The following is a 20,930-nucleotide window of genomic DNA, read 5'->3' as shown; positions in this document are numbered from 1 at the left end:
CTGACTTATTTACATACAACATAGTGACGTTTGCCTGTAAAATTGCCATTGCATGCAAAGTGGTTTGCATCATGATTCAGCATCCCCTTTTCCTCTGTGTATGGTTTTGCTTGGGTAAATATGAGGAGTCAGTCTTTTACTGGGACAATGGACACTGTATATGCCTTACATTTGCAAATGAGAGCAAGATGGGGAAGTTAAATCCTCACGTTAGACAATAAGGATCCTTCTTAAGAGTAACGATAGCCAGGAAAATGGGTTTTCAACTCTCAATCACTGACTTAGCAGAGGTAAAGAAATGCCTTTTCATATTAAATTTCATAGTAAATTCCTCCTGATATAACCTTTTTATAGTGATTTAATACAATGCTTTGTCGTTAAAATCTTATTTGTCTTTAGAGACATCCATGTTTTTATAATTAATTGCGTTATATTTGATATTTATGAAATGTTTTACAATTATGTAATATTTAATAGTTAATGATTTAATAGCTGCAAATGTTAACTGCTATGTCGAACCGGGGATGAAGAAAAATGTGCCCAAATCACTACTTTGTTTGTGTTAAAATAGTCACCTCTGTTGATTTGTGCTGTTTTTTAATCAGCACCTTGTTAGTTGCTCTCTTCTAGTTGCAGTTAAGCATTTTTTTCCCTTTCTTCCTCTCAATGGGACCTGGGCTGTTTTGTTTTGCAGGTATCTTAGAGACAAGAGCATAGGAGGGAACAGTGGAAGACCCATGAGTTTGGAGTAAGACTGGTCTCATTACTTATGAAGAGGACCTGCGCTTGAATTGTCATAATGGTGGAGTAAGGGTTTTGTGCTGATGTTGTGAGGTCTTTTGAAAGGACTCATGAGGACATGAGGTGTCATGGTCTACCTGGCTCACACAGCTCATCCCCAGTATGCAGCAATGTGGCTGGGAGCCGTTGGATGGATCCTTACAGTGGTCACCACTGGACTGGTGGAATGGAGGGTCTGGGTTGTGGCTGACGTTTCCGTGATCACATCAGGAATGGTCTGGGTGGGTATCTGGAGAGTCTGCTTCTTCAGTCACATCCTAGTCAGCCCAGAGCTTCGGGTGATGTTCTGCCAGAAGATGAGACTCTCAGACGCATTCACTCCATGGGAGATTGCTGTGGCTCAAGTGCTCATGATGGTAGCGGCAGTCTTGGGACTCCTTGCCAGTGCCAGCGTGATCTACGGTCTGAGAAACATATTCTTTGGATTGGACAAGAAAATACACATATTGGTTGCCTTTTCATTGGGTGGTGTTCTGTACCTCTTGACTGCTGTATGTTCTCTCATACCACTCTGTCTCAATTTTAACTCAGTGGTGCAAAACCAGACAATTGCCTTCCCTGACATATTCCACGTACCTCCTGCCCCTGTCGAACAGCATGTAGGGGGTGGCATCGCTGTAGGAATATCTGCCAGTATAATGATGGTTACCAGTGGAATTGTGTTTTTAACCTACCAGTTTCCTCTCAAAATGGATTACCAAATCCAGTCGTCATGGCCAGCAAAGCCTCAAGACTCAAATCCGGTTTTTGCCCTCTCTTCACCGCTGTCTCTGGTATGTAGTAAAGACAGAAACAAAGTCTGCGGTGGCAAGGACAACCTAGCCTTTGAATCTCAAAAGCATGCATAGCAACAAGCCCTTGTTAAATTATGCAGAATTGTTCATTTATTGGGGGAGGCAAAATTAGTTCTAACAATAACTGGGTTTACTAGGTTTTCATCTACTGTCCCTTTCTTTTTCATAATTCTATCATAATTTGGTGGATATCGTTGATACCTTTATGCTACAACATTAGTTCTAACCCTGATGACATTGACACGTACTTAATCAGATTTTCTGTTTACGGAGTGCCTCTCAGAACGGTTTCTTCTAGCTAGCAGCATAATAATTCTGTTTGTTAATAAGCAAATGGCTTGCATATTTCAAATTTTCTACTTTTTTAAAGTAAACATTCCCAACATCATCTGTTGCTGGTTCTAAAGGAAAAAAAAGTTCTAACTTTTTTTTTTAAGCAATAGCCAGTAACAGTAAATTGCAATGTCTATTGTCCATAACTAAAACCTTAGCTGTTCTATTATTCTCATCCCTGTTTATGTGTTTATAAATATGCCATGTATAAGGAAGAAATTGACTATATTACACGTTGGATTATTTGATATTTGGCTGCCTAATAGTGAGAATCACAATCTGTTAACATTTTGTCATGTCATGCTTTGCTAAGGGTTATGTCATATATGTATAGACTATGTATAAGATCATAGATTTGCTTTTATGAGCAACAACTTAAAATTGAATACATAATAAATGATGAATTAAAAAAAAAAAGTAATTGTATGTACACTCTTTGCAGCTTTCTTTCCAAAGTGGGTGTCACCATAGCTGAAAAGGGTAAATTTGTGTGTGGACAGGAAATGATGCAAGTCATAGCACCCCTGTAGGTGTAGAAGGTGGAACCTTGTGAGTCTTGGTTCATGTGAACCAGAGTGGAGGATGGCAGCGGCAACCACGTGAGGTTAACTCCAGACCTCTCATAGCAGGGCCATCAAAGTACTGATTGTTAGTATTGCAGGGGAACAAAATGGCTTTTATATATGAACCCACTGAAGGGATCAAGACAAGATTTCATGGTGGTGGGTGGGTCTTGAAAACACTGACATGCAACCTTGGGGGTTTTTGCTTTTTCATTCATTCGTTCATTTTAAATCTGCTTACATAAACTTAATTACAATAATATATATACACACGCACACATACTGTATATAACATACACACACAATTATATTGTATTTTATGCAACATATATACATATTATATGTATTATACATATAATAATGGAATGTAACATAATTTAATAATAACCTGCCTTTATGGAAAAGGTCTGCTTTATCTTAATTAAAAAGAGTAATTGGAACAAAATAATAGGTACAAATGTTTATATTAACTTGTCTGAATGAAGATGCAATACAATAATTAATGCACCTATTACATTACAACACATTTCAAAGATTATTTATGGGATAAAAGAAAATGATGGACTTTATCTCTTTGGTATAGAATAGGAATAAGAGTCCAGGGTGATTATGTAACATGCTTGATCTGAGGCAGACAGAAGAGGTGGATTAATGTAATGATAAACTGTTGTGACATGAGAACATGAGACTACTGCAACATAGTCCTGTGTACACCTTACTCAAATGCATCCAACCACGGCTATACATCCAGACATATTTGATGCTGGTCTCACTGGCCTTTTTGACGTTTTCATCCTGGAAGTGTCAGAGGAAATGGACATGAAGTGATCGTTCCTTGTGCTTCTCTGATGTAGAACCAACATTTGTAGGCAAGATTAGCATATAAACACATAAGGACTTCATTGTTGAGGAGCAACAAAGGAGGCTTTCTTACAGCTGCACTGGTGAAATGTGATGTCTGTCAAAGACCAGAAGAACTAGAAAGATCCTAGCAACATGCAAACACCTGAGCATTAAACATTACAGAAAGGTCTCGGTATGGGTCATGACATGTGCATACTTGTGAAATGATGTCAAAGTAATATGTGCTGAATGACTTGCTGAGAACTCTCTATGAAACACATTTTCATTAGTGCATTCGTTAGCTGCAGCTTAACTCAGGAACCACCACGGGCATCATGGATGATTAGATTCAAAACTTGTTTAATAGTCTTGCTATGTCAGGGCAAGTTAATACTTTTCTTGCCAAAGTGCAGCATGTGCCAGATTGGATGGCATAACACAAATTCTGAGTACACACACTCACAGAAAAAAAAAAAATCACAGATGACAATCAAAAGTAGTTTTTTTTTTTAAATAAAGGATTTTGATTTAGTCTTACTTCTTTTACCTTTTTCTTTTTCATACTGAATGATACACTCGTGTATTGCTACATACAACATATGTACAATATGTAATGCAACAATAATTGTAAGAGTTTGAGACTCACACCAAATACTACACATTATACATTATTACAAATTATAACAGACACAAAGCTAACTACCCAAAAGTAACCTTCTTTGCTCTTACAGTACAAGTCAATGATAACTGAATAAATCTAATTTGTCTCAGTAAATAGCACAAACAGATCAGTTGTGGCATGTTATGTATCTGATTATGCAATCATCTTGATTTCTAATGGATATAAATTGGTATTTGAATAAAACTACTAAATTGCTTTGGAAAATGACAAAGGTAAATTTCATAATCCAATCAATCCCCAAATCTATCATTCTATGTTTATTCTCCTATCAAAATTGCTAAATAATATTGAATTAGATCTAATCAAATGGAACATTCAATAATATAAGACAGTCACTGAAATCTCTTGATGTATAACTGTCTAATATGTCAAAGAAAATCAGGACTACAGACATTTTAAAGAAACAAAAAATTTTATATTACAACATAAAACTTAAACTTGGATTACCTGTTTGATTGATTTTTTTTAATGAAGAAAATAGCAGCATCCATTAAAAACAAGACCACGGGGCAGTTCCGTATCACCACTGTCCCAGCTTTTTGGTTAGTAAGAGCAGGGCTGAGGTGCTCCCTGGGCCACTAGGAGAAACCCAGGTGCTCGTCCTCATACGTACTCAGAGCGTTTTCTGTATGAGTGCTGAATGCCACCCCTATTCCTCTGTAAAGTCACAGGCAGAGTACAGGGCTCATCCTGTAAATAAACACAGGATGTCACCAGTAGCGAGCCAGCCACCAAGTGCAATAAGCCCGCTGTCCAGCCACAGAAAAGAGCATCACCGAACTCCCAGCGTGGCACCACATCTGGCACTGACTCGTCAAAAAAACGCAGCACGGTCAGGTGGGCTATATATGACACAGGGATAATACCCAGGATGCCAGCTGCAAGGCAGAGGATACCCCCAAACATCTTCAAAACTCTCTTTGCCCGAATGGTTTCTGTCCCCTTACAGCTGTTGACCAAGTAGATGCCTGGAATGGCGAGCAGCAGCCCGAGAAAGCCAGTAGCCACAGTTGCGCACATGAGTATTCGGGCCAGCTTGATGTCTGGCGGGAGACCCAGAAGGCTGTCATATGGTCGGCACTGCAGTATGCCCAGGTCCTGAATGACGCATGTCTCCCACAGGCCCAGCTCGTAGCTCTCAGCTGGGAGCAGGTCGGTTGACAGGGTCAGCCACTGCGACATGATGGTGGTGGCCAATGAGCAGAGCCAGGCTCCAATAGAGAAGAAAACCCCCAGGAGCTCCAGAATGCACACGCTTGTATCCATGGAGCCTAGTGTCCTGGTGCCCTGCCCTGACCAGTGCTGTCCAGTTGTGTTCAGCTACTGCCTGCTTGCTCAGCAGAGATGAGAACCCGCCGGCAGACTTCCTCCAAACACTGGGTAATTACCGAGAGCTTGAGCTGGGGGGAACTCCCCAAAGATCAGTTTGATCCCTCAAAAAGTGCACGCATCATCGGCAGCTGAGAAGACCATACAGTTCTGACATGTCGCCGCCTCCCCTCACAGTTGGCCGTTGCTGCTTTGTCAGTGGCCAGTGAGAGTGCGAGTGAGAGATGAAAACAACAGCATCATTCATTCACATGTCTGCTCAACGCTTTCCCATGCATCTGATCACACAACAGATTTGCAGGTTTAATGAGCGATGCCTGTTCAAATTTCTTTAGAATATGGAATGGAATAAGGTAAAGAACACAAACAATAAAACATGCTAAATGGATGTTAATTCTAGACTTTCAAATAAACACGTATTTTAAAAAATTACATGTGAAAATGTAACTTATAAATATATTTTACTGTACAAGGATGACTGAAAGTCCTTTTCAATGCAAACAAAAGGCTTTTTATAGCGAATCAGATTTAAGATTTGATAACTATGAAGAATCTGACGTCTAGGTGTAGGAGGGTGGACATGACATGAAAGAAAGAAAGAAAGAAAGAAAGAAAGAAAGAAAGAAAGAAAGAAAGAAAGAAAGAAAGAAAGAAAAAGAACAGCTCATTAGCATACACAAAATGCTCACCCACTCTGTATGGAGCTGAATGGTCAGATGACCAGTCTGTGTGATATGCATTGTAGGCCTTCCATAAAAACATTCAAATATGAAAATTGGTTATTCCATGTTATATCTAACGATATATACAAATTACATTTCAAATGTTTTTAAAATGTCATATTTATTTGACTTATCATCCTCAAGAAGCCCTAGTAACTCAGACTCATATTGTGACTGTCCACACGGGTGCACTAAACTCCTCTTTTTAATAAAAAAGAAAAAAAAGAAAAAAAAAAGAAAATGAAAAATAGACAAAAAATTCCAACATGTTGCTGCTGATCCGCCATCTGCGGATTTAAGTTTTATATACTTTTATAACACCATTTAAAACCACAACCGAAAAGGAAGAGAAGCACTAGACTAGAGTTGTGCACCCAGGCGTAAGTAGAAAATAAAAAAACAATAAATAATGTGGTCAAATTGTGATAAGACAAACGCAAATAATCTCGACCAGATGCAGTACAGACAACGCAGCAAGCAAACGCACGCGCGCACGCGCGCTCGCTCGCACGCACGCACGCCTCCCACCGCCTGCTTCTGCGCGGAGGTGCACTGCATTCTGGGAAAAATCTGTGACGCGTTCTGCTTTATTTACATGGCAGTTCAGTGGCGGCGGACGGTGATGCGTGATCCAAAATGCCCTCGCTCCGCGTCTCCCTCTAACGCCGCGCACGACGTCAAGACATTTTAATTAACAAAGATTAATAAACGCCGGCGCCATGGACGGGGACGGTAAGTCCTGCAGCGCGGATGCGTGCACCTGCTCGTGTCCCTGCTAGCGCGGTTCGCCCATCGCGTCGACCGGCTTGAATTCGCACTTGCACACCTCGTGGAGGTGAATTATATTACGGATGAACGCTGAGAGGAGGACGGTGAATAATGGCGGAATATTTACCCGCCGCGAGCTTTTAGCAGACGCCCTTATCCAGAAAACCTGTAGTTACAGGGACAGGTCCCCCACTGGAGACACTCAGGGATAAGTGTCTTGCTCAGGGACACAATGGTAGTAAGTGGGGTTTGAACCTGGGTCTTCTGGTTCATAGGCGAGTGTGTTACCCACTAGGGTACTACCACCCTAGATTAACCCCTGTTCAGAAATGGCACAGCATCCCGTCACACAGTCCTAAAAACGTGGAATAAGGGTTCTGTCTATGTTCGCCCAAGGCCTGTAGGTTAGACTCCCGTTTTGTTTTATTAATAGTATAGTATTACTGTCGAATGCTTCACTCTCTATAAAAAGGGCTAGGATGCCCTCTGGACCCAGTGGAGGTGGTGAGTGACAGGAGAATGGTGGCTAAGCTGTCATCCCTGTTGGACAACATCTCCCACCCCATGCAGGAAACTCTGACAGCACTGAGCAGCTCCTTCAGTGGCAGGCTACCCACGATCTGGGAAGGGGAGGTTCAGAAGGTCTTTTCTTTCAACCGCTGTCAGATTCTACAACAAAGACCTCTCATTTGGCCACACACAAACAAACACACACACACACACACACACATCATATTCACCACGGTAACTACCAATTGTACAGGTGTACCCATTGTACATGTGGAGATTTCAATTGTACATTTGTAGATATATACATATTTATTTTTTGCTGCTATTACTTCTGTTTTGCTGTTATTACCTCTGTTTCAATCCACTTTCTGCCGTGACAAATGCAATTTCCCACTTGTGGGACTAATAAAAGTTGATTTGATCTTATCTTATCTTATTGACAGTCTAACGGTTGGCTCTTCTTCAGGTATAAGCAGTGCCACTCCCACCGAGGAGATGAACGGCTCGGGAAACCTGATGGACTTCCTGGACGAACCGTTCCCAGATGTGGGGACGTACGAGGACTTCCACACCATTGACTGGCTTCGGGAGAAATCCAGAGACACTGACCGCCACAGGAAGGTGAGCATCTTGCATCCCTGCTTCCTCATCTGCTCACTGTTCAGTTGAAGGGACAACATGTATGGCATGACTTCAAACCTGTAATTGCCCAACAGGACGTGTCAAAACACGCAAAACGTGGCAATTTGGACTTCAGAGTGAATTTAACCACTGATGTAATTAAGTGCTTGTTTATTACCTGTAGATCACCAGTAAAAGCAAGGAGTCAATCTGGGAGTTTATTAAGAGTCTTCTAGATGCCTGGTCAGGTTGGGTGGTGATGCTTCTCATCGGATTGTTGTCAGGTACTGTCCCTTTTTTCTTTAAACTGTCCCAAGCATTACCATTCAAGCGGAGTAGTTTTGTGCTACCTTACATCAACAGAAAATTGAGATTGGGCCACGTTATTCTGGTTTGTGATTTTGCAGGTCTTTGTGTTCATGACCTCTTTACTAGTTATTTTCTTTGAAAAAACAATGACAATTTTTTTCTTTGGTCCATATTAAATTTTAGGTACCCTGGCTGGTGTCATTGATCTGGCGGTAGACTGGATGACTGATTTGAAGGAGGGCATTTGTCTGTCTGCACTTTGGTACAGTCACGAACAGTGCTGCTGGACCTCAAATGAGACAACGTTTGATGACCGTGACAAGTGTCCAGAGTGGCTGAAATGGGCTGAACTCATGACCGGTCACTCTGAGGTTAGAACCTGATGACTTTCCTTTTTCTGCTTTAGAGCATTTTCATGCATTTGGCTCTTAATGGGCCTGTGGTACAGTCATTGCCATGCTATCTCTGCAGAGATCACATGCAGTTCTACAACAGATCATCAGATATTTGACTAATGCTATTGGTGTGATAATTAGCTCTAGTGTACGTTCTGAATCTCCTCTTCAAAAATTTGTATCAAAGCAAAGGAGTTCAAAGATGTGATTTCTTGAATTGTTTGCCCTCTTAGTTTTGCTGCTTTTTTGATTACAACCTTTTTGTTGTTCAGGGAGCAGGAGCATATTTGTTGAATTATTTCCTGTATATTCTGTGGGCACTTTTCTTCTCCTTTTTGGCTGTGTCTCTGGTGCGAGTGTTCGCTCCATATGCCTGCGGCTCTGGAATACCAGAAGTGAGTGTTGACACTGATCCATCTCAGTCAAAATGCCTTTGTGGTTGCAATAGAAACTCACGGATTTCTTTTTTTTTTTTTTTTTTTTGTAGATAAAAACAATCCTCAGTGGCTTCATCATCCGTGGCTATCTGGGGAAATGGACGCTGTTGATAAAGACAGTGACACTTGTGCTGGCCGTGTCATCGGGCCTCAGTCTGGGAAAGGAGGGACCTCTTGTCCATGTCGCTTGTTGCTGCGGAAACCTCTTTTGCAGCCTCTTCTCCAAGTACAGCAAGAATGAGGGCAAGCGCAGAGAGGTGTGTGTCAGAGTTCTGATTGTATTCCGATACAGGAACTCCACGGTTTTGTGAAGCTAGTTTACTTTAAAGGCACAATGTGAGATTTTAGAACACCAACAAACTTTCTACCTTCATCATAAGAAACGAGGAAATGTTCTAATCCCTCGTCCCCCAACACCAATCAGGTCCAGCAGATGGCATAGATTGAGTACAAGCGCTTTCACTGACTTACCTGGCAACAACCAGTATATTCCACATGGAGGACACAACGCAATCTTGAGTCAGCATTACGTGTACTTCCATGTGTATCATTAAAAGGATCTTAATCATTGCAAAATGTACAACCATGTTGACAAGCTGTTGATTTCAGTAGTTCTTTGATACTGACAGAACTGTATTTGTCTAAATTACAGGTGTTATCTGCTGCAGCTGCCGCTGGAGTGTCTGTAGCTTTTGGTGCCCCAATAGGAGGGGTACTCTTCAGTCTGGAAGAGGTATGGTGTCAGATTTCACCATTTAATTGATATGTTTTTGCTCTGACTCGATATGTTTTTGCTTTAACATGTCTCATTGCTGGCCGTCTGTAATGGCAGGTGAGCTACTACTTTCCCCTGAAGACCTTGTGGAGGTCCTTCTTTGCTGCCCTTGTTGCAGCATTCACTCTGCGTTCCATTAACCCCTTCGGCAACAACCGTTTGGTGCTGTTTTATGTCGAATACCACACACCCTGGTACATGGCTGAGCTGGTGCCCTTTATTTTGCTGGGAGTCTTTGGTGGCTTATGGGGCACACTTTTCATCCGAGCCAATATTGCCTGGTGTCGTCGGCGTAAGACCACCCAGCTGGGGAAGTATCCTGTACTGGAGGTGATAGTGGTGACTGGCATCACTGCCATCCTGGCATATCCAAACCCCTACACCCGGCGCAGCACTAGCGAGCTCATTTCTGAGCTCTTCAATGACTGTGGTGCCCTGGAGTCATCCCAGCTCTGTGATTACTACAACAACCCAAACATGACCCGGCCTGTGGATGATATCCCGGACCGCCCTGCAGGGCCCGGGGTCTACACTGCTCTCTGGCAGCTGGCACTGGCACTCATCTTTAAGATTGTCATCACCATCTTTACATTTGGCATGAAGGTAAGTCATGATTTACTTTCCACCTCCACTGAAAAAAAGAAAAAGTGAAAGTGAAGTGATTGTCATTGTGAAACACTGCAGCACAGCACACGGTGACACAACATAAAGTCAGCCATGGCAGGCGCCCGGGCAGCAGTGTGTGGGGATGGAACTTTGCTCGAACTGGCAACTTTCTGATTATGGGTCCGTGTCCTTACCCGCTAGGCCACCACTGCCCCAACTATACATACTAAATTTAGTTTGTGTTAAGGAATAATAGCCCATTTACATGAAAGCATTGGCATATACAGTCAGGTCCATAAATACTGCGACAACAACACCATTTTAATATTTTTCCTTCAGTTTGGCCTTCAGCAAGTGAAATGTATGTTCAGTCGTATTAAGGTCAGGTGATTGACTTGGGTGATTAATATTCCACTACTCAAGAAACTTCAGCAGTAAGCTTCGGGTCATTGTTCATCTGTAGTGTAAAGTGCAGTCCAATGGCCTCAAAATTCGGTTTAATTTTGATTATCAATGCATCACAATGCATCCCATACATTTTCTACATTGTCACGTGATGACAATGTTGGCCTTTACTTTGTAACAGCTGTGTATACTGGTCACTATGCTGTGGGCGGAGTTAGTCGTCTGCCCTGGTCTTTAGTAGCCTAATGGGTAACACACTCGCCTATGAACCAGAAGACCCAGGTTCAAATCCCGCTTACTACCATTGTGTCCCTGAGCACTTAACCGTAAGTTGCTCCAGGGGGACTGTCCCTGTAACTACTGATTGTAAGTCGTCTGATAAATGCTGTATATGTAAATGTAAATGTCTTGATGGAGAGGTCGTGATGGAAACAGCAGTGGCGTGAGATTCTCTTTCTTCCCAGAGGGTCTCCATTCTCTGCATGTTTTTCCACTAAACACCGACCAAAACCAGTTACAACCTCAAGCCTATACACACTATATAAAATATACACTCTACATCCAAACCTTACTCTGTTATTGTTCTTCCCATATGTATGACACTTCTCTTTTAATTTCTACCCCTTATTGTATTTATTTGTATATTTGTATTTTCTGCTCTATTTTATACATTCATTTCTGCACTGAATCTCTTTTACACGCGTATAGATACAATAAAAAGCATTATATTCTATTCTATACACCTGCAAGTTTGTTTAAGTTTCCTTTTGTTTTCTTTTTGGCCATCGTGCCTTTTTGTGTTCAATTTATAATAAAATCCTTTTTTTCTTCTGCGCCTCCATCCTGACCCCTGGTTGTGACAATGTATATCTTCATAGAAATCTTTAACTAAATGTCTGATAAACATGTAGATGTGATTAATTTTTTTTGGCTGTGGTTTGATCCTCTGCAGTACTTAATCATGTTCTTTAGCTGTCAAGTAAAATCAGTTGGAGTAAAATACTAAATGAAATGTCTTCTTGCAGATTCCCTCTGGGCTGTTTATTCCTAGCATGGCAGTAGGAGCTATTGCAGGCCGTATTGTGGGAATAGCAGTGGAGCAGATGGCATACCATCACCATGACTGGATCATTTTTAAGAACTGGTGCCGCCCTGGAGCGGACTGTGTAACCCCGGGCCTTTATGCCATGGTTGGTGCAGCTGCATGCTTGGGTAAGATGCTTCTTCTCATGGATTGCCGATGGTGTAATTCCAGGACAAGTCATCATCTTTCAGCACTACATGATTTACTTGATAGTGGAAACTGATATAATAAGTTTACTTCATGTGCTTAAAAAAAAAAAACACTATTGGGATTAAAAAACAGTTATGAATCATTCACAGTTACATTTAATAAAATGTACAACATTTATCAGATATTCTATCAATTTACAATCAGTACAGGGTTACAGGCTTTGTATCTGTGACTTTGTGGTCTTCTGGTTCATAGATGGGTGTGTTGCAGACTAGACTACTACCACCTTAGACTGTTTCAGTTTGATTTTGTAATATAAATTACGTTTTAAATTCTCAGTACATTCAATTAAAATGTTAACATTGCTGGGAACAGGCAGCAGAACCAGTGACCTTTATACCAGTGACATACTATATGATATTTACAGTATAACACAAGTGTTGTTTCATATATTCTTCTCATTCTTTCAGGTGGGGTGACACGTATGACAGTTTCTTTGGTGGTAATCATGTTTGAATTAACTGGGGGCCTGGAGTACATTGTTCCTCTAATGGCAGCTGCTGTCACCAGCAAATGGGTGGCAGACGCCTTTGGAAAAGAGGGTATCTATGAAGCCCATATTCAATTGAATGGCTATCCATACTTGGACCAGGATGAGTTCACACACCGCACATTGGCTACAGATGTAATGCGGCCTCGACGCAGTGAGCCACCACTGGCTGTCCTCACACAGGACAGCACCACTGTGGAGGATGTAGAGACGCTCATAAAAGACACCGATTACAATGGCTTTCCTGTGGTAGTCTCTCGCGAGTCTGAGAGGCTTATTGGATTCGTCCAGCGAAGAGACCTCACCCTCGCCATCAGTAAGACAGCAGATTATGGCCACACTTACTGTTCACATTCATGTCTATAGATATGAACATCTCAATTCCTCAATTGTGTGTTAAGTAATTCAGACTTAAATTTATAGCATCTCACAGATTTCCATAAATGTGGACTTGCTCTAGAGCCACTCTAGATGCTCCCACTTTAAAATAATATTGCAAGGAAACATATTGCCTTGCATATAGTTATTAATTCAGTGATAAATGCATACCCTTTTGAAATTTTGCATGTCTAGATGTTAGATGCGCTATGGTTCAGTGTTTCTCTACTCTTTTGACCATTGGTTTCCATCCATCAAACCAACACAGAGAATGCTCGTCAGAAGCAGGACGGTGTAGTGAGTAATTCGGTGGTGTACTTCACGGAAGATGCGCCCCAGCTGGCACCCAACAACCCTCAGCCCCTGAAGCTCAGACGCATCCTGAACCTCAGCCCTTTCACAGTCACTGACCACACGCCTATGGAGACTGTGGTGGACATCTTCCGCAAACTGGGACTCAGGCAGTGCCTGGTCACTCGCAGCGGGTAAAAGCCCTTCTCCACACATCAAATGTTGTTGTTGTTTCTATTGTTTTTGTTCACAGTATTCTCCACAAATCTCTGTCCTTTACTTTTCAACAGCCGTTTATTGGGAATCATCACAAAAAAGGATGTCCTCCGACACATGGCTCAGATGATGAACCAGGATCCAGAGTCCATCATGTTCAATTAGTGTCCATCATAACCCTGATTCCTCCCTGGCCAGACTAACCATTGCCTTCAAGGACCTTTACCTTTGGCATACAGGCTTGTATATAACACACTGCTGCTGTAATTTGTGAAGCATTCACTCCTGATACATTGAAACTCATGTAGAGTGCTTGAATGAAACAGTGACCCAGAAACACCTTTGATTCTTTTAAACTGATGATGCTGCCATATTTATTTTTATTTAAGCAAAATGAAAATCTGTTTGTTCTGTATTTATTATTGTTATCCTCAGAGACGCAGCTGCATTTAGAAAATGTCTGAATAAGCTTGTATTTCACTACCTATTAATGCCTTGCCTATCAATACTGAACTTGATTGGTGGCATAATCATAATGCATAGATATTAATTGTGCAACTACAAATTCAAAGCAAGATTACGTCGGATCAGAAGTTATCCATGTTGTTATTCTGAGTTAACACTGTTAAAATGTGTAAGCTTGTGGTGGCACTACAAGTGACATTAGTTTAATTATATGAAATGTTCTGGGGGTTTTTTTTGTTTTGTTTTTTTTAAGATGCCATGGTATATGATCATTCAGTGTTACATTTCAGATTTGTTAATTCTGTGAATCTTGCTCTTACAACAAATGTATGTTCGCAATGTGTATGATATGAACATTTCTATAAAGGGAACACTAACATTCAAAATAGGAAGTTTTTATTACCTGATTAATATATGGGTATAGAATTTTTACATGAATTTTCTCCTGGGCACTGTGGCACCTTGTGACAAAACAACATTTCTGTTATGTACAAACACAATACATGTCTCTTCACACAATACAGTGACTATTCTTGCATGCACTAGCATTCAAAAGCTTAGTCATTACCGATTATTAGAAAACCCTTATCAATGATGTCAGCACAGCTGAAAACAGTTACATTCACACTAATACATTATCTAATGCATCAGTAGATGTGAGTTTGACTACATTGGCAATGGTTTGTTTTTTGTTTGATTTGTTTTCATTTGTTTTATTCATACCTTTTTATGGAAACTGACATTTCTAAATGATCCTAAACCTTTCAATGCTAGTGTAGGTACAGTAAAATGTCAGAAAATACCCAGGTTTTTATTTTTTTTTTAATCTGAATTCACCTGGCCCTTACTGGTCACCAGTGATAATTAATGAATCACTTTTGTTTCACATTCAAACTATTTGAGCAGATCTTCCCACCTGTTTAAAATACAATTCAACAAATCCTAAACTAGAAACTGGCTGCATAGCAGCTATTATTTGTGCCATTTTCAGAAATTTTAATAGAAAACTATCAAATTTTAAGAAATACAATCTACAGTGAGGAAACAGATATTATAATCCTTTACAGCACTGTGGCTGGAGAGACTCGCTTTAAAACCTCTTTGACAATCCAGGCCCTTGCCTTGGCACTTACTTTAAACACTGCATTGTTGTGGAATTATATTTAAATTGATTTGGTGGTTTGCCAGTATCATGAGAAATTGTATTTTATTGCTATTTTTTGCTTATAACTGATAACCCTATTTTTTTCTATCTTGTAAGATAAAATAGTTCCATTTAATGTCCAGCTGCTCCCATTGTAACAAAGCAGCTTCATTTGGGTTACAGATTGTCACGTTGTGACCACAAACAACGTAACATGCAGAAATAATATTTAAAGTGAGGTGTTCATTAAACATAATCCTAAAATGTGGGAAATACAATTGAGGGCTTCACACTAATAGTACAAGATAATATGGGTCGCTTTGGTAAGTATTATGTATTTAATTTTTTTTGTGGAAATAAAAAGGCTCGAGCAGAACTCCCTCAAAACTGAGTAGATCTATGCCAACATTGACAGATTACATCAAGTCAAAGTTACAGCTGTCCTAAATTTGCCCAAGCTAGGTGAAACTGGCAGGTTTAAATGGGGATTGAGACAATGGTGGGCAGCTCTCCTATTGGTGGGGGGTTGTACTTCTCCACACGCATCAGCCGCCGAAGGATGTCGTCTCGATCCTTTGGCCATCTGTATATATTGGTGTTTTGGAGCCATGCAGGGACATGAGACTGGAAAGGATGTGCAGAGAGGGCTTTGTCAGCAGTTATCAGAGCACGTAACATCATATTGTTGTTCTTATGTTTTCACCACATCGCAACAAAAAGCTGAGATGACAACAGGTCAAGATGTTCCCCTCAAAACAGAAAATCCCTTGAAATGGATGAGGTTAACAGATAAAGTAAACTGCCATTGACTGGCAGTTGAACTTTACCTTTTTGGCCCCAGGGAAGAGTATGGGAATGAATCTGAAGTTTTTACAACCGTTCTGAATAAACTCATTCTGCAGCTGCAAGAGAAGCACAGATCAAAGTCTCCAGCATTCATTTCTTATCAACTGTTAACAACATCCGTCAGCCATAAAGAATGTGCAAACACAAAGCCGAATGAGAACAACACTGCTGTAAGCAAACAACCTGTCTTAATATAGTCAGAATATAAAATAGGCTTATTTACGAGCATAGTGATTATGAGAGAAACACTTTTGTGATAGTCCGACATGGCACGTTATTGAATGCACTAGTTAATAAGCCAAATCCTACCTGTTTATGGATATACACTGTGTTTAACATTCTTTCATCCCTCTCCATCAACATGGCACATCCTGCCACAGTTTCATAATACTTGGGACTGATGGCTATAATGATGAGGTAATCTTTCTGAAAAATAGGGGGAAACCAAAATGAGCTGATAATTTTTTAGTAGAGCGTTATCATGTCGCCAGTGTCCATTGGTAACATCAGAGCACCCAGAGAGACCAATCCTCACCTCATTTATGTATATCTCTGTACAGTCTATCTTACTAATGCTGTTCAGCTGCTGCTCAAAAACGTCAATCTGTGAATGGAAAACATATCCAGACTTGTTAATGCAGTCAAAATTGATTGATTTTTAAATATGAGGCCCAATCTTACATGTGTGTCAAAGCCATTGTGTCTCAGCAAGGCTGCAAACCTGATGATCTCATTGACATGCTCATCATTGTCTGCCTCATAGGTCACAAACACCTTTCCTGTGTGAGTATTTAAAATAGAATCAGAAAGTAGGATTGGGAATTTTGTGGAACATGTTGCTGGTGAATATGGACTCACTCTGCTCCAGAGAAAGGTGCGAGGCCCGTGGACTGGTCTGTCTGGGCGGGGGAGCTGTGTACCCTCTGCAAAAAAAAAAAAAAAAAAAAAACTCATTGGCTCATTGATCCAAAATTTTGCATGCTTATTTATAACTGGGCTTTGGTGGCAGGAGGTATGATTTAAAGTGACATATCCAGAAATGGCTAGCTGGCTTGTGTTATAAATGAACCATATAATACAAAGCTAACACAACAAGCACATTTTCAAACAAAATCAATACCTGTCTATATAATATAATATATATTATGCAGGTATGAGTGTTTCAGTTATGTGCGTGTGTGTCTCTCTCTCTCTCTCTCTCTCTATATATATATATATATATATATATATATAGAGAGAGAGAGAGAGAGAGAGAGAGTATGTGTGTGTGTGTGTGTGTGTGTGTGTGTGTGTGTGTGTGTGTGTGTGTGTGTAAAAACTTAATAATTTAATGATTTATTGTCACAGGTGGACTGCACAATCCTAAAGTCTCACCTTTGCAGGTCTGCAGAGAGGTCATGCCCAATGTGGTCTAGACCTGTTGCACAAGATCGGGGTGAAAATGGTGAAACTGAAATACTGTCTCAATTGCTGAAAAAGTGGAGTCACTGCAGACACAGCATGCACGCAACAAAGTAAATATTTTTTATTTCTGAAAGTAAAAAGTCTTATTTATGGATTTACCAGTCTCAGAGCTTCTTTGTGGGATTAAAATTTGTAAAAAAAAAAGGCCATAAACAGTGAACGGGCAATCTGACTCACCAGAGTTGCTGAAGGATAAATGGTAGGCAGGTTGAGGGCCATGGGTCCAAATGGAGCCCACCTGAAGATAACCTGGGTGGTACTGTGAACAGCGGGCTGGACCCCGAGGCAGGCCAGGGAAAGGGGGGAGGGAATGGGTGTGCAGTGCTGGCCCAGGGGGAATAGAATGCAGGGAACTTGGCTGCTCCAGGCTGATGGTGCTAGGACTGTGCTGACCAGGGGGACCGTGGGAGACGATACCTTTGCACGGGTAGTTGTTATAGTCCACAGAGGGCAAATAAGTCGGCAGGCTGTGATTCGTACTCCTGTCAGCCTGGCTACTGTTGCTGGCATAACTACAATAAGGCCATGCACTATGGTAGGGATCCAGACCAACCACACCTAGTTCGGCCTGGCTGGAGTACAGCACCTGTGGATGGTAACCTTCAGATGACCCACCTGAGATATGGTGTGGCAGTTTGTAAGAGCCCATAGGGCTGTACTGGCCAACAGGCAGGTGCTGGCCTTCCATTTGGGCTGCAGTGAATTCCAGGGAACAGTCCAAGTTGCAGTTGGACTCTGAGAGAGTCCTGGGAAGGAACTCTTCACTCATGGTCTCATCGTTCTCCTCTGGACAGTTTAGTGAGTTAAGCTGCTGAGAGGGACTGGCGGCTTCAGAAGAAAATCTAGAGACAGGCAGGAGAGAAAAAAAAATTCATTTCTTTTGCAGCAAAATACTCAGCAATGATGAGAAGATAACAGCACCCCCAAACAGGAAATGATTCTCATGCATAGATCCTATGATGTGCAATGAATATAGAAATGACAAATACATCCATATTATGTATATTATATACATGTATTACTCTTGTTAACCAAAATACACAGGTATGGTATTCAGTAGTGAACTTATATTTTTGCTAACAAATACTGAGACCATAAAGTTTGGAGGGAATGTTGACATGCCATAATCTGGCGTCTTCACAAAAATGTTTGTGGTTTTGAGTAATTGAAAAAGAGTTATTGCATAGGAGTTTTAAGTTATTGCAAAAGAAACTTCAAACTAAGATCACTGACAGAAGCAGAAAGTAGTGGTGAGAGATAGCATCTTTGGTAAGGGCTCGAGTTTAAACATGCACACAACTCCACTAATCGGGTGCAATTTTGGGTATCTTACCAACTTTCAACAGTACAGTCTAGTTTGTGTAAATAGCTACATAGAAATGAAACCATGTACCATGAAACTATATATTCTCATAGGACGAAATGTTGGGACAGTGGTGGCATAACGGTTAAGGAAGCGGCCCCGTAATCAGAAGGTTGCCGGTTCGAATCCTGAGCCACCAAGGTGCCACTGCACCATCCCCACGTACTGCTGCCCGGGCGCCTGTCGTGGCTGCCCACTGCTCACTGAGGGTGATGGTTAAATGCAGAGGACACATTTTGTTGTGTGCACCATGTACTGTGCTGTGTATCACAATGACAATCACTTCACTTTCACGTGAATATGATGTTGATTATAGGCTTTGTTAAAAAATGCTGAAGAAAAATGGTTAAGATACACATTGCCTACGATTTTCTTGGGCAGGTCAGGGTGGGAAGCATCCTTCTATCAAAAGGAATCATCTGAGAACATTGATCTCATGCCAGAACCCTGTTAGTAGACAACACAAACAGGTTTGTTAACATTTTTACTCAACTGTGTTAGTCGATGACAAACAGGCAAGCATTAAAGCAGAAGTGCGGTTAAAAAAAAACACTTCAGGACTGCTGAGTTTGAGGTAAAAAGTAGGTCTCCATAGGTCTCTGTCTTCCCCTTGATCTTCTGCCATTGAAAGTAGGCCATGCACGGAACCACTGTGTGGCTCAGAGCTCTCGTTGTATAAATTAGTTACCATAAATCATTCCAGCTATGTAAATGATATTTGCCGTGCAAATATCTGTGACACACTGGCCATATTACACCATGGTGTCAAAGCACCACATTCATTATTGAAGTTGTGGTCACCAGGAGAGTTTGTTGCTATCTGTAGGTTGTTTTCAGTAACCTATGATGCTTCCATAATTGGCAACAATATTCACACACAATGTGTGTTAGCTGTTAAGGTCTGTTTTCTGTTTGTGCAAAGTGGTTTTAAATCATGTCAGAGGTAGAGCTGCTAGAAGGGAGTTACTGGGAGTAATCCAGTCGTGAGATTACCCCATTAGCATCGTGGAAGATCTAAATTGTCTTTAGCAAATGGAGAATGGTGTGTATTATTTCAGCGTGCAGTGGTTTCCTCAAGTGTCCGGCAAGGTATGACCCGCTGATATTTAAACGAGATAATGCTGCCCTTTCACTGACCTGTGTTGGACTCAGTTTCCATTTGTTAGATCTCCTGATTTTAATAGGAAGAAAGGTTTATCAAATTACGAAAGTTTATTTTTAAACTTTTATCCTTGAGGAAATCACCAGAATTTTCACATGCCATTCTGATCGAGAGCGACTTTTGATGAAGATCCTAAAGTGAAGTCAATTACGTTTCGGGTAGGTTTTATATATACACACACAGTCTTAATCTATTTTGAATCTTTGATGCTGTTCCTATGAAGTTTAGGTTTCTTAATTTACAATGTCCTTCGAATTGTTCAAAAAAGGGATCAAAAACTAGAGTTAGTTAAAGAGTGGGATATTTGTTTATTGCATAGCAACAAACATACATTAAAAACGTGGAGATTATTATTAAAAATAACACAACAAGGAAGCAACACGAAGACGAGAACAGCGAGCTTGTGTGTGTAAGGTAACACACGGTGACTTACGCGAAAACAGTCCCAGCAGGTCGCTCTCTTATCGCTGGCCTGTGTGCGTGACGGGGACCACGTTCCTGACTGCCGGGCCGAGGGAGTGGGTTGCTGCGAAACGTCGAGCGCGCGCCTTCGTGGTAGGGCGGGTCCTTGTGACGTCACCGCGGCGGACTCATACCTGATGGCAGGGTTTTGTCTCGGAACTGAGTCCTGAATTGCACCCTGGGTAATGGAGTCATGGAAAAGCTGAGTAGGAAGTGATGCCCCCTCCGCGTGTTCCTTCTGAGGAGACGGGCTTGAGGAACCATGACCATGATTTTCTCAGCTAGCGGTATAACTCCAGCTCAAGTGTTTTCATTTGTTCAACAAAGCATTTCTTTCTCTGTGATGACTGCTATAACTAGATATGACAAAATTCTCCTTAATATATTTTGCTGCACTTACGATTTGGATATCTTCTGTGCCCAAACACAAACATTTGTAACGATGCAAGTGCCGTACAAATG

The 20,930-nt window shown here is 41.1% G+C and overlaps 4 protein-coding genes across 5 annotated transcripts; 2 read left to right on the top strand and 2 right to left on the bottom strand.

Annotated features, from left to right (window-relative positions):
* Window positions 1–114: 114 nt before the first annotated feature.
* On the top strand, window positions 115–2,178 carry LOC114790001 (claudin-34-like). Its single transcript, XM_028979553.1, has one exon. It carries the CDS (start codon window positions 870–872, stop codon window positions 1,647–1,649), a length of 780 nt encoding a protein of 259 aa, XP_028835386.1. The 5' UTR covers window positions 115–869; the 3' UTR covers window positions 1,650–2,178.
* A 937-nt stretch (window positions 2,179–3,115) lies between these two features.
* On the bottom strand, window positions 3,116–5,378 carry LOC114791041 (putative claudin-24). Of its 2 annotated transcripts, none has more exons than XM_028981550.1 (2): window positions 4,630–5,378; window positions 3,116–3,286 (listed from the first exon to the last, which is right to left on the bottom strand). In XM_028981550.1, the coding sequence occupies exons 1-2, from the start codon at window positions 5,280–5,282 to the stop codon at window positions 3,211–3,213; spliced, it is 729 nt and encodes a 242-aa protein (XP_028837383.1). In that variant the 5' UTR covers window positions 5,283–5,378; the 3' UTR covers window positions 3,116–3,210. The 2 variants fall into 2 exon arrangements, 1 of the variants encoding a protein (XP_028837383.1); XR_003749894.1 differs by having other exon boundaries at window positions 3,219–3,286; window positions 4,464–5,378.
* A 1,262-nt stretch (window positions 5,379–6,640) lies between these two features.
* Window positions 6,641–14,413, top strand: clcn4 (chloride channel, voltage-sensitive 4). The gene is made up of 12 exons (XM_028980079.1): window positions 6,641–6,799; window positions 7,812–7,966; window positions 8,151–8,250; window positions 8,459–8,646; window positions 8,943–9,065; window positions 9,158–9,364; window positions 9,760–9,840; window positions 9,940–10,485; window positions 11,919–12,105; window positions 12,598–12,993; window positions 13,324–13,540; window positions 13,637–14,413. The coding sequence occupies exons 1-12, from the start codon at window positions 6,787–6,789 to the stop codon at window positions 13,725–13,727; spliced, it is 2,304 nt and encodes a 767-aa protein (XP_028835912.1). The 5' UTR covers window positions 6,641–6,786; the 3' UTR covers window positions 13,728–14,413.
* Window positions 14,407–20,580, bottom strand: LOC114790222 (adapter protein CIKS-like). Its single transcript, XM_028980081.1, has 9 exons — window positions 20,440–20,580; window positions 17,659–18,323; window positions 17,392–17,434; window positions 16,876–16,940; window positions 16,699–16,796; window positions 16,553–16,621; window positions 16,327–16,443; window positions 15,999–16,073; window positions 14,407–15,795 (listed from the first exon to the last, which is right to left on the bottom strand). Exons 2-9 carry the CDS (start codon window positions 18,248–18,250, stop codon window positions 15,649–15,651), a joined length of 1,206 nt encoding a protein of 401 aa, XP_028835914.1. The 5' UTR covers window positions 18,251–18,323; window positions 20,440–20,580; the 3' UTR covers window positions 14,407–15,648.
* Between the last annotated feature and the right edge of the window lie 350 nt (window positions 20,581–20,930).

The sequence above is a fragment of the Denticeps clupeoides genome, chromosome 5 (genome assembly GCF_900700375.1).
Source record: "Denticeps clupeoides chromosome 5, fDenClu1.1, whole genome shotgun sequence".
In the NCBI taxonomy this organism is placed as follows: Eukaryota; Metazoa; Chordata; class Actinopteri; order Clupeiformes; family Denticipitidae; genus Denticeps; species Denticeps clupeoides.
Note: the sequence above shows the minus strand (reverse complement) of the source record. Positions and strands in the feature narration are given on the sequence as shown.